This window comes from Epinephelus lanceolatus, chromosome 7, assembly GCF_041903045.1.
Source record: "Epinephelus lanceolatus isolate andai-2023 chromosome 7, ASM4190304v1, whole genome shotgun sequence".
NCBI lineage: Eukaryota > Metazoa > Chordata > Actinopteri > Perciformes > Serranidae > Epinephelus > Epinephelus lanceolatus.
The window spans coordinates 20627340-20641239 of record NC_135740.1 but is presented as its reverse complement, the minus strand read 5'-3'; the positions used below and the strand labels follow the sequence as shown (position 1 = coordinate 20641239).

Sequence of the window (13900 nt, the reverse complement as noted above, 5' to 3'; positions counted from 1 at the left end):
CCAAGAGGCGGAGCTGCGTGCAATCCATTGCAATTGGTAAAGGTTCATTTGCCCTGGATTTGCCCTGACAGGCTGCATTTACTGCCATGTAGTGCACAGCTGTAATCACTCCATCAATAATTAGCTATTATATGGACTATGTTAAGACTTTATTGGATAAAACTGTACAGATTAGTAGGGATTTTTGGTAGGTTTACAGCAATTAGTTTGTAAGGCACACGACCTGAGATGAAGTGTGAACCTAACAGGCGCTACTCGGGGTGTGTAAAAACTCATATGTGCGATTTTTGTTTCCTCAGCAGCCTTGTCTCCTTTGTCTCTTATTTAGTCTGAGCAGCAGGCTAATTGTCGCTCTGTCGTCATGCATGCATCCTGTATAGGTCAGGAGTCCGGGCCACAATGTGTCTGTGAAATGTGCTACATCACAGTGATTCGACTTGAGGCACCTGTGTTGTAAAATTTAAAAAATACACTGGTTGTCCTCACGGTGGCGCTTTAAACACAGGCCAAACTTGTGTTTTGCAACCGTCCAGCTGGTCTTGACTGACCCCTGCTGTAGGCTAGCCAACATGTGACATAAACATTTGCCCATGGTGATAAAATTGCAACTTCTCTCTCTGTGCCCATGGGGGTAAAATTGCAACCTTTTTTTCTGTGGGTGGCTGCTGGTCCTACTGTGATGACAATCAGAGGGATGAAGCATCTTGTTGACTTGCCAGAGGGGCCCTGCTTCACATGGAAGGGATGCCCTGTTTCTCCTGTCAACTAAAATCTGAGATATGATTTCATAAATTCTGCGTGTTTGACATTTTAATGGTGTATGAGTTGGCTCTTAATTGAGATTCCCAGGAAATGGACCCCAGGAGGAGGAGGTGTTTCCTAGGCAACGACTGATGGGGATCCAAATAAACTATAAACACTTCCTCTTAATTTAGCCCACTATAGCCTATTGAGAGAAATAAAACACTGAGTCAGTTATAAGCCTATTGCTGTTTGAGTCACAGCTGCTTGAATTTGAAGGTCTAAAGATGCAGATGCAGGGATGACTTACACTTTCTGGAGTAAAGCAGATTTCAAACATACTGCCTTTTGCGTTACTGATTATGCCTTGCCAAAAGACCAATAGCTTTTCCGTCACCATGAATCATTGATTATTTCACTTTTTGTATTGGCCATTTGTCAAGAAAATCAAAATCAAACTTAGATCAAACATAGAAACAAAGAGCCACCAACGCACCATGTGCATGTGATTTACATTTGTTCATTTGTTCCTGCATTTCTAATGATTTCCTTCTCTGAAACAAGCAAACAACCAGACAAACAAATAAATCATGGCTCCCACTGGCACCCACCCAGGTGCATGCTGGTTCCATACCTGCCTATCTATCTGTATAATTGCCGGTGCCCAGTGTCAAGCAATTTACAAGCACAACAAAAACAAGCAAAATAGTAATTAAACAAAAACTATATATGCTGGACAAAGATAATGATAAAAATAAACTTAACAAAATGAAAACACTATCAAATTCAAATCTAAATAAAGCAAACATTTACAATAAAACCAATACTAGCTCACTTATTAGTGGTAAAACAACAACTAAATATTAACAACTAATACTCATACACCCTTAATCATATGATATGGCTCAACAGTGTTACAACACAGTTTGTATCCACCAGTATAACTGATTAATTTTGTAGCAATCACAGCATGATAAATAGAAAGCTATACAGGAGACAGAAATGGGTAAAGGTGGATTAAATGGCCGAATACACAAGTATGCCAAATGGAAAACACACAAAGACAACATCAGGGCTGCCAAGTCATTAAAAGTAATCATAAAGTAGTCTTTACCTGCTGCCAAAATCAAAGCTCAGATCTGCCCATGGTGGCGAGAACAACAGAAATACTACGATTATATTGTGCTTATGAATGTAAAAGATCATAAATGCATACACATATATCTTAAAGTATAAAGTATACTGATGGCTGCCAAGCAGTAGCTGACTCACTCCCCGAGCCATCCTCCAAGTCAGTGCGCAGCATCCACTTGACAAAGACATCCAGCAGCATAAACAATAGACAGGCATCAAGGTGCACAAACAATAATCTTTAATAGTGTTGGCTTTTATTAGCAGCAGGAAAAGGAAATGCAGACATGAGAAAGCATCAATAATCCTGCTTGTCAAAGTGCAAGTAGTACTATAAATGAACAGCTTTGTCAGTGATGTTAGTTTAATATTTTCAGGATAATAAGATTCTACACTGTAACCTTGCGGTAAAAACAAATGCGTGTAATACATTAATTAAACATGATGGTGTTTAACCTGCAGCTGTGCTCCAGGGGAGACTAAAACACCGATATAGTGTCCACTTGTGTTTATTAATGACCCTTTTTCACACTCACACACACACACTTTGACACACTGACCTACTTTCCCAGTACCCGTGCACATAGTATCTTGTGCTCTCAGCCCACGGGTCACGACGCACACGTACGCACTCACGAGCACGCGCGCACACACACATTGTTGTAAACAAATAAGTCAAATCAAAGGTAAACTCTCTTTACTACAGTAAACAAAGACGGGAGCATGTTATGTGTTGATGTTTTATTGATGCAGACTCTTCCTCTGCATGTGCATGCTGCTGGTTGGAGATGCAGCAGAGCAGATCCATGTTTTCCCCCGCTCACGTGTACCGGCTGCTCGGCAGCGCCCGTCAAGCTGTCTAAAGCCAAGAGGAGAGCTTATTATGAGAGCTGCTCCTGCTGTCCTATATCAGCGACAGCCAGCATTTCTGCAGTCATCTCCAGCCATGGCTCCGAGTGAACGCTGTCTCCTCCACCACCGGCAGAGCACAACACCCAGAGGAAAGTGTGGCTTTTGAGCTGTTCATGTAAGTAACACACGGTGTTTGTTTCTGTGTGTGTTATTATATGCTCGGATATCTGTGAACGTGTCTATCTGGCGCCACAAGTGGTTTATCTGTTCACTTGAGTTCAGCTCAGTTCAGCTGGTATAGATTAATAAGAAGGATTTTAATATGAGTTGCACAGATCTTGCTCTTAAATAGGTGTCCACAGAGTCACCAGGGTATCAAGCTTCAAAATATGTTGTTGTTTATTGTTATTTAAATAGGCTGGGCCGACATGTCTGTGAGCAGAGTTTACAAGCCCAGTATTTACTGTTGAAACTTGTAGCTGAAGCCTCAGAGAGGTGAGGATACACATATTAAACTCTATTTAAAAGACTTCTATAATTAAGCAGGAGTCAGTGATGACTCTTTTAATTCGGAAAAACAGTGTGGTCACATTTCAATAAGGTCTGCAATGCTGTGGCAAAATGAGTCCACCGTTAAAACTTAATGAATGGGTGACATTTCATATGGTGCTTGATGCATGCAGTATATAGATTACATCAGTTTATACTGAGTGAAACGTTGCTTTCACTACTGGGGGGAAATGTCAGTAAAAAGGATTCAGCATCACTGTTTATTTTTTATTTATTTATTCATTTATTTTGACATGAGTGTGCCATTATTCCACATCCATCAGTATACAGTATTTGACAGGGGTTCTCAGCAGTGGCAGTTTTCATGTTCATGCAGGCAACAGTGGCGTAAGAAAGTTATGACGGGCCCCAGTGCACGCTATCCTGCATGTATTGCCTCAACACAAATAGAGACTTGACGTTAGACAGCATCAGTATATATTATACCCAACAATCATCATTGCATATCTGACAAAAAAAAAATCGACAGTAAGAAATTAATCATTTTACTGAATAGTTTTATAGTATATTGATAGATTTTATTGCTCATATAGAAAAAGCATGTAATTTTGCTTTAGATAGATACTGACTATTTTAAAAAAGGAAAAAGAAAAAAAACATGGCGCAGATGGGTTAATCTTTTTGAGGACATTTAGCAAATGGCACCATTTTTAATTCTGTAACATACTTCTTTTATCATTCCTCTTTAAACACAGATATATTTGATCCTTGAGAAAGTAGTCGCAGACCAGCTGTGTGATTTTCTCCAGGATAATAATTTATTTGAGGAATTTCAGTCAGGATTTAGAGTGCATCATAGCACTGAGACAGCTCTAGTTAAAATTACAAATGACCTTCTGATTGCTTCAGACAAAGGACTCGTCTCTGTTCTTGTTTTATTAGATCTTAGTGCGGCGTTTGACACAATTGACCATCAAATTCTACTGCAGAGACTGGATCACTTAATTGGCCTAAAAGGTTCTGCACTGAGCTGGTTTAAATCTTATTTATCAGATCGTTTTCAATTTGTTGACGTTCGTAATGAATCATCCTTACGTACCAAAGTTTGTTTTGGAGTTCCGCAAGGTTCTGTGCTCGGACCAATCCTATTTACTCTATATATGCTTCCTTTAGGTAACATCATTAGAAATCACTCTATAAATTTCCATTGTTATGCGGATGATACACAGTTGTATTTATCGATGAAGCCAGAAGAAAGTAATCAATTAACTAAACTCCATAACTGCCTTAAAGACATAAAAAATTGGATGAGCACCAATTTCCTGATGTTAAATTCAGACAAAACTGAAGTTATTGTTCTTGGCCCCAAACAACTCAGAGACTCTTTATCTGATGACATAGTTTCTCCAGATGGCATTGCTCTGGCCTCTAGCACTACCGTAAGAAACCTCGGAGTAATATTTGATCAAGATTTGTCTTTTAATTCTCATTTAAAGCAAACCTCACGGACTGCATTTTTTCATCTGCGTAATATTGCGAAAATTAGGCCTATCCTGACCCGAAAAGATGCAGAAAAATTGGTCCACGCTTTTGTTACCTCAAGGCTGGATTACTGTAACTCTCTATTATCAGGTAGCTCTAGTAAGTCCTTAAAAACTCTCCAGCTAATTCAGAATGCAGCAGCTCGTGTACTAACAGGAACTAAGAAACGAGATCATATTTCTCCTGTTTTAGCTTCTCTGCACTGGCTCCCTGTAAAATCCAGAATTGAATTTAAAATCCTACTGTTAACTTATAAAGCTCTAAATGGTCAAGCTCCGTCATATCTTAGAGAGCTCATAGTGCCATATTATCCCACCAGAACACTGCGCTCTGAGAACGCAGGGTTACTCGTGGTCCCTAAAGTCTCCAAAAGCAGATCAGGAGCCAGAGCCTTCAGCTATCAGGCTCCTCTCCTGTGGAATCATCTTCCTGTTACGGTCCGGGAGGCAGACACCGTCTCCACATTTAAGACTAGACTTAAGACTTTCCTCTTTGATAAAGCTTATAGTTAGGGCTGGCTCAGGCTTGCCCTGTACCAGCCCCTAGTTAGGCTGACTTAGGCCTAGTCTGCCGGAGGACCCCCTATAATACACCGGGCTCCCTCTCTCTCCCTCTCTCTCTCTCTCTCTCTCTCTCTCTCTCTCTCTCTCTCTCACTCTCATCCTATTACTGCATCTTGCTAACTCGGCCATTCTGGATGTCACTAACTCGGCTTCTTCTCCGGAGCCTTTGTGCTCCACTGTCTCTCAGAATAACTCATACCGCAGCGGTGCCTGGATAGCGTGACGTGTGTGGTTGTGCTGCTGCTGTGGTCCTGCCAGATGCCTCCTGCTGCTGCTGCCATCATTAGTCATTAGTCATACTTCTACTGTTATTATACACATATGACTATTGTCACACAAGTATGCTGTCTGATATTAATACATACTTTCAACATATTGTACCACAGTAGCCAGAACTATAACTATAATATTATTACTTTCATTAATGTTGTTGTAAGCTACTGTCATTACCTGCATCTCTCTCTCTCTCTCTCTCTCTCTCTCTCTCTCTCTCTGTCTCATTGTGTCATATGGATTACTGTTAATTTATTATGCTGATCTGTTCTGTACGACATCTATTGCACGTCTGTCCGTCCTGGAAGAGGGATCCCTCCTCAGTTGCTCTTCCTGAGGTTTCTACCGTTTTTTTTTTTTTTTTTCCCCCGTTAAAGGGGTTTTTTTTTGGGGAGTTTTTCCTTATCCGCTGTGAGGGTCTTAAGGACAGAGGGATGTCGTATGCTGTAAAGCCCTGTGAGGCAAATTGTGATTTGTGATATTGGGCTTTATAAATAAAATTGAATTGAAATTGAAATATATTTCCAAGGTGGCAATCTGATTTATATGCAAAGGCCCACTCTCACTCTCTCTCCATGGGCCCCACTGTCTATATTTTTGCCCCTGGCATGCAAGCTTGCTTAATATGAGTGATGTTTTTGAACTTAGTAGGGATAAAAGAACATGGACGTGAGCAGCTTTCAGTGCACTTTGCATTTTCATTAAAACCAGTGATAGATTAATAAAGTATAAACTGTATGATAGAGTGAGCAGTTAGTTTAATAAACAATTATTTTTTAAATACCACTGATTTGTTAGAGTCATTACCAGACAATGGGTTGAAAACAATTTAAAAGGCAGAATATTAAAAACAAACTTTCAGTAAAGATACTCATCAAGTTTTACTGCACCTCGGACATGGGGTCAAAAGCAAGGATTCCAAAAAGGTGGAGATATTTATCCTTATAACCATGCTGTTTAAGAAATGAAAGGCAGTGATAATATTGAAAGCCGAAATACCTCTTGATGTCTTGTTATTGAATAACTACACTATTCGATGTGGGCAGGGAGAGAAAAAAGAATTTTACTTTAGGTGAATTTAACAGTCATCCAGCATTTTGCCAGGTTCCAGCCACAAACTGAGATTGTGGTAACCACTGATACTCTCAGGTTGTACTACTCTATTTAAAACCATCAAAGAAAAGCATAGTTATGCTGATGCATAGAGGTATTTACTGTTTGCATTTAATCTCACAATGCCACTGTGTGCTGATTTGCTTCAGAATGAAAAGAGGAAGGACAGGTCTCAATTCAAAGTGCCAACACTTCCTCTCCCATGAGGAGAGGGCTAAGAGACAGAAACGGGGGATGTCCAGCTTCACCCTGACCTCAGCAGAGGACTGGGGTAACCTGCCCCACCACGTCGTCCTGCAAATCTTCCAGCATCTGTCACTGGTAGACCGGGCCAGGGCCTCGTCTGTGTGCCGCGGCTGGAATGACGTCTTTCACACCCCTGATCTGTGGAGGAGGTTTGAGTTTGAGCTCAATCAGTCGGCGACATCCTACCTACGCTCTACTCACCCTGACCTCATTCAGCAGATTATCAAAAAGCACGCCCAGCACCTGCAGTATGTCAGCTTCAAGGTAAGAGCCTTCCCTGCTGTCACCCATTTCTCCTCTCCTTTCACCTCCTCCTCCTCCATTTTCACAACACAGCTGCCTTGGAAACAATATGTGGCCTCGTTTATGAAAACCATCTGCTGCAGAACGGATCGTGACACCTCAGCTGCCTTTGAATTAACACATAGGCTGAGATTATTCTTACAGTACATCTATGTCTTTCCATTGCTCGCTTTTGTGTGTTTTTATAACTGTACCTAAATGGTGAATATTTGCTGGTAAATCAGGTGGACAGCTGCACAGAATCTGCAGAGGCAGCCTGTGACATTCTCTCTCAGCTGGTGAACTGTACCATTAAGACCCTGGGGCTGATTTCCACAGCGCGGCCCAGCTTCATGGATGTGTCTCAGGTAAGAGATTGCCTCTGCTTCATACGCACATCTCAACACGTTCACTGCTGCCCTGTTTGTTCTACACAAAGAGCTGGATTAGTCGCATGTTGACCATTTGCATGTCAAACTCAAGACTGTTGTTATCTCCCTCTTCTTTTATAATCAGTTACTGTGCAGTGATTTTATTTTGGCAAAAATATCCCTGAATTATGCATTTTTTTGCAAAGCTTCTGCATATTTACTTAGTATAAGATGTTCTGGTTTAATCAGCATTGTTTATCCGTCCTCAGGCCCACTTTGTGTCGGCACTGACAGTCGTGTTTGTCAACTCCAAGTCCCTCTCCTCCATCAAGATTGATGATACGCCAGTGGACGACCCGTCCCTGAAGGTGCTGGTTGCCAACAACAGTGACACCCTGAAGTTGCTGAAGATGAGCAGCTGTCCTCATGTCTCCCCAGCAGGTCACTATAGTGTTTTTTTTAAAGGGAATTATCTCGTTTTCTTTTTATTAGTCAGCACAGTAGAGAGTGGGCCAGAAATGGGAAGAGAGAGAAAGGGGAAATGATGTGCAACAAATTTCGCTGACTGGCATAGGCGGATTATGAGACAATGGGCCCCCGGGCACAGACCCACCACCTCTCCTCCACAGGAGCAAGACACACAGACTTTATAGTTGATGAGCCTCTTTTTGCTGTTGTGTTGCATCTCTTTGTAGTCGTTTCACATCTCTCTGTGTTTTTTTGTGTCCCTTTTTCAGATTTTTTTTGTGTCTGTTTTCTTGCCCTTTTTGTAGTGATTTTGAGTCTCTGTAGTTGATTTGTATCGTCATATTGTGTCTTTTTGTGGTTGTTTTGCCCCCTTTTCTTAGTCTTTGTGAGTCTCTTTGTGTCTTTTTACAGCTGTTTTGCGTCTCTTACCGATCATTCTGTGTATCTTTGTGGCCAAAGGGCCAAGAGGGGCCCTGACATTTAGGGACCCTGGGCCTGTGCCTAGTAGGCTTTAAGTACGAGTACAGTTAGTGTATTATATTCTTACACCACCAGGATGTTTGCGACTAACAGATAGAGATCATTAATATATTTTAGTCTGTAATCATATGTCCTGACTTCTCTCTCTGTCCTCAGGTATCTTGTGTGTTGCAGACCAGTGCCATGGACTCAGGGAGCTGGCGTTAAACTACCATCTCCTGAGTGATGAGCTCCTGCTCGCCCTCTCCTCTGAAAAGCACGTCCACTTGGAGCACCTGCGCATTGACGTGGTGAGCGAAAACCCCGGGCAGACGCACTTTCACACCATCAAAAGGAGCAGCTGGGAGGCTTTGGTCCGACACTCACCCAAGGTCAACATCGTGATGTACTTCTTCCTGTATGAGGAGGAGTTTGAGCCCTTCTTCCGCGAGGAGACTCCCGTCACCCACCTGTACTTTGGCCGGGCAGTTAGCAAAGAGATGCTGGGACGCATAGGGCTGAACTGCCCTCGACTGGTGGAGCTGGTGGTGTGCGCCAACGGCCTTCAGCCCTTGGATGAGGAGCTGATCCGCATTGCTGAACGCTGCAAAAACTTGACTGCCATCGGGCTAGGCGAGTGTGAAGTGACCTGCAGTGGCTTTGTGGAGTTTGTGAAGATGTGCGGGGGCAGGCTGACTCAGCTGTCAATCATGGAGGAGGTGTTGATCCCAGACAGCAGCTACAACATGGAGCAGATCCACAGTGAGGTGTCCAAGCACCTCGGTCGTATGTGGTTCCCTGATATGATGCCCACCTGGTAGGCTGATATGAAGCCAGGGTGGCTTCATATCAGCACTTGACTTTCACTGACTTCAGTACATGACTTTTATGGACAGTTACTGTATGGATGTGCATCCACAGTTACACATTTTATTGTTGAACTGATGTCTCAGCCTGCAGTGTGATGCTCTCAGATGAGAGACAGTTTCTCTGTCATCAGTGATCTCTCATTTCTAAAGCTTCTAAAGCACTTGTATTTTTACCTGCAGTAAATTTAATTTAAGACTGAAAATGTTTCCCTCTTTAAAATATTTGCAGACTGATTTCTGTCTGGCTATCTTGTGAGCAGTCAGCTTTCTTTCTATGCATCGATACTGTGATGTGAAATCTTAGATGCACTAGGCTCTTTCAGTCTATGAATTATGGTCTGAAGTTACAGTTGCTCACTGCAACCTTTCAATCAGTATGTGTTAAGGATGTGGGTCTGCCATCTGCTGGTTGCTTTTGTTACAAGCATCACACTTCAGAATTTATCTTGAACAGCATCTGTGATAATATCATCAGTGAATATTGTTTAATGAATTCCATGTTATTTTGTGGTGAAATGTTGTTCTTTACTTTATGGCTTCATCCCTTTAAGTCTCAAATCACTTCATCTACTCATCCTTAAAGGGACAGTTCACCTAAAAATCAAAAATACATATTTTTACTCTTACCTGTAGTGCTATATATCAATCTAGATTGTTTTGGTGTGAGTTGCTGAGTGTTGGAGATATCGGCCATAGAGATGTTTGTCTTCTCTTTAATAAAAGATGGCAAGCGGGTCACAGCGCAGAAGGAAGCGGGCATCTACTTGTGGACAAGAGGCTTGTGCTCGCTCGATGTAAACATTAATGGCCTCCTCCTCTGGGCTGAGTTGTAACAATAGCTAGCTTAGTGGTAGCAGCATATACATGGTTCCTTCTTCACAGTGATATGCTTAGCAGGTATAGTTCGATAAAAAGAAAATAGTTCCTACATGAAACTGCTCACAACTCGGTCTGTGGATTATCTTGAGTAAACAGTTAACATTTTCTGGAAAGAGACATTGCTGTTGAGCTTTTCAAATGTATTTGTTTGGCTCTTTAAGTACCACAAGCTGAGTGCCATCTAGTTCCATTATATTTAAGAGAAGGCAGACATCTCTATAGCCGATATCCCCAACACTCTGCAGCTCACACCAAAACAATCAAACTGATAAATAGCACTACAGGTAAGAGGAAAAATGTGTTTTCTAATTTTAGGTTGAAGTGTCTCTTTAAGTATTTTTTTTTCTTTCCCAGGACACAGTTTGAGAAGTCTGAAGTGGGTGCATCCAGCCGTTGATAGAGAGAGCCCCAACAATAGTGATACTAAAGCAGCACAAAGAGAACAAGAATTTCAAGTCAAGTCAGTGCAACAGGCACACCTTCATGAAAAACACAATGGGTCTTGTATTCCTTTCTATTTGTGTTTGTGTCAGTAGGGACTTCAATATATCATCTTAAACCACCACATTTTAATTTGGTATTTCAGCACTGGCTAAGACAGATGAAGGTTAACACACCAGATGTCTTCACTGCGCTCAAAATAGAAGCCTCTAAGTGTTTTTTTTTATCGTGATTTTTTTTTTTTTTTACCACATGGTGCAAAATTTATTTTGTGCAAGATGGTTCTAGTTCCAGATCCGTGCTGTAACACACGCTCTATTAAAGGGACAGTTCACAACAAAATCAAAAAATACATATTTTTCCCTTGTAGTGTTATTTATCAGGCTAGATTGTTTTAGTGTGAGTTGCTGACTATTGGAAATGTCTGCCTTCTCTCAAATATAATATAACTAGATGGCACTCAGCTTGTGGTGCTCAAAGCGCCGAAAAAGCACACTTGAAAAACTCAACAGCAATGTCTCTTTCCAGAAATCATGATCCAGTTACTCAAGATAATCCACAGACCTGTTTGTGAGCGGTTTCATGTGGGAACTATTTTGTTTCTACTGAATAACATCTGCCGACCATATCACCGCGCAGGAGGAAGTATCTACTGCTAGCTCATCTACCACTGAGCTAGCTAACATTACATCTTACATTTTGTCACGAGCATGAGACTCTTGTCCGTGAGGAGATGCACACTTCCTTCTGCGCAGTGATACGGTTTGCAGGTGTAGTTTGGTAGAAAGAAAATAGTTCCTGTATGAAACTGTTCACAACAAGGTCTGTGGATTATCTTCAGTAACTGGGTCATGATTCCTGGAAAGAAACATTCATGGTGAATTTTTCCGACAGATTTTTCTTTGGCGCTTTGAGCACCACGAGCCGAGTGCCATCTAGTTCCATCATATTAGAGAGAAGGCAGACATCTCTACAGCTGTAACTCACACCACAGCAATCAAATTGATAAATAGCACTACAGGTAACAGTAAAAATATGTTATTTTGATTTTGGGGTGAACTGTCCCTTTAAAACCATTTTAAAAAAATGTTCTGTTTTTGTATATTCATCTGATATATTTACATGTTTGCTATATATGTGCAGCAGTGATCGGGTTGCTCAGGTCTGGAGGTGCTCTTTTTTGTGAATTGTGACTGCTGTGTTTTATTCTCAATAAAACAAAAATAACTTAAATGCGGCGTGTTCTTGTATCTGTAATACGATCAAGCCTCATCTCGGATGTTTCAGTGTCTGTTTTTCTGACTTTGTCCTGTTTGACCTTTCTGCAGCTTTTTATTCTCAACGCTAGAGAGCAGCAGTGATCTAACTGGAGGCAGTGGGACCTTATATAAGCAGAGCTGCTACTGTATAATGAAGTATGCCAATGATAACTCAGCCCTTTTTACAAGTGGATTCGGCTTGTGCACACTCCATTTCCATAAAAAAAGCGCCAGACTTCGTAGCTTGGGATCCTTTTCTTCTGATTCTTCTGAATTTACCTTTTCGGTTGTTTGATCTCAACGCTGCATCTGACATAATATGACGCACACACATACACACACTTGGATGAACAAAATCTGATCTTTGTTATGTGTAATTACAACAGATTTAATAGATATATATATATATAAATACACAAAACTTGTCACAGGCCCAGCCTACAGTATAAAAACATTGATTTTTCTTCACAGGTAAATTAAATGAGAAATCTGTAAACCACACACGTGTTTGCCTCAGTGACAGGATGCATTGTGACTGTTTAGGGTATCTAGGTGAGAGGAATATATTAAACCAGCTAAGCATTTTGTTCTGGAAAAGTGCCACGTTTTGGAGGGGTGGGTGGCATGACTAATTGGGTTACCACTGTGCTCTGAAAACCCATCAGGAAAGTAACAGGCTTATGTGTTCACTATGGCAGCTTGTTATGAGGAGAGGGCCTACATACTTTTTGTATCTCATCTCCCCAATCGATGATTTGTCACAAGTCAAAGAGGAGGAGTTATGTCTCCCTGATTGCATTTATGTAAGAACAGCACCCCCCAAAATTATACTGGGATATGTCCGCTTATGAGCCAGTGCAGAGTATTTACAGTTTTCTGAATGAATAATTGTCTTATTCCTACAAGTTGCCAGCAAGTGTCTGTTTCTCATGTGTGCACAGGCCTCTGATAGTTTTCACTGATGACATTCAGTGTGAATTCATCCACCATGATATCAGAGGCGGTGGGAGACTGGGGATAAATGTCCGCAGAGGTCTCCAGGGTAGGAGAGGGTGGGGTGGACAGCCTGGAGCGTTTGACCTGCCCCATGCCCCTTAAGCTCCTCCACTCCTTCATCCACTGCTCCCTCGTGGAGGGCTCCAGCTGGTCCAGATGCCTGGCTTGCACAAGCGGGGAGGGGGCGATAGAGTTCCTCAGCACGTGAAACATGTACCTGGGGGAGAGAGTGTGGTGGTGAGAAAGTAGGCCAGTGAAAAATATGCGGCCCTTTGATGTAAATCAGAGCATTCCCTCTAAATATCAGCACTTTCAGACGCATCAGCAACCAGGAGGAAGACCGAGCCCGTGGTGCAGTCGTTCCTGGACTTCACAATTAACATTATTTAATTACATATCAGCCTTGACTGTCTATGCACCGCAGCAACCTCGTAATTACATAGCAGTTTGTGATCTGCACAAGTGAAAAATATTCTCCAAAATAATGCATGAATAACATCATTTTGAGGTTGATTAGGTTTAAAAAGGGGTGGACACATGGGTGGATTATGAGACAATGGGCCCCTGGGCACAGATATGCAAAAGGCCCCACCACCTCTCCAACATAGGAACAAGACCTTCCTTATATCCTTACATATAGATTGTTGTTTTGTTTCTAATAGCGTGATCTTATCATTCTTATTTTTATCTTTTATACATTTAAAATGCACTGTTGGAGGGAGTCTGTGACCCAAGTTTTTCAATAGCAATGACTGCTCTTGTAATTGTCGTTCATTTGACAATAAATAACCTCGAACATTAAAGACAAAAAGACAACAGTGTTTTGTTGTTGTTGTGTTTTTGTGTCTTTGTAATCATTTTGTGTCTCTTGGCAGTTCTTTTGCATCTTTTTGTGGATTAATTGA

At 41.5% G+C, this 13900-nt stretch overlaps 2 protein-coding genes across 3 annotated transcripts in view; one reads left to right on the top strand and one right to left on the bottom strand.

The window, feature by feature from the left end:
- Positions 1-2519: 2519 nt before the first annotated feature.
- Positions 2520-11973, top strand: fbxl3l (F-box and leucine-rich repeat protein 3, like). 2 transcript variants are annotated; one of them, XM_033633718.2, is made up of 5 exons: positions 2520-2899; positions 6875-7235; positions 7499-7621; positions 7894-8065; positions 8729-11973. In XM_033633718.2, exons 2-5 carry the CDS (start codon positions 6876-6878, stop codon positions 9370-9372), a joined length of 1299 nt encoding a protein of 432 aa, XP_033489609.2. In that variant the 5' UTR covers positions 2520-2899; position 6875; the 3' UTR covers positions 9373-11973. The 2 variants fall into 2 exon arrangements, with proteins under 2 accessions (XP_033489609.2, XP_078025409.1); XM_078169283.1 differs by lacking the exon at positions 2520-2899 and having other exon boundaries at positions 6003-7235.
- A 398-nt stretch (positions 11974-12371) lies between these two features.
- atp10b (ATPase phospholipid transporting 10B) overlaps positions 12372-13900 on the bottom strand; it is a 28820-nt gene continuing 27291 nt past the window's right edge. The window contains exon 21 of the mRNA XM_033632660.2: positions 12372-13212. Within this exon, the coding sequence (XP_033488551.2) occupies positions 12927-13212 (286 nt within the window). The 3' untranslated portion in view covers positions 12372-12926. The remainder of the gene's footprint in view (positions 13213-13900) is intronic.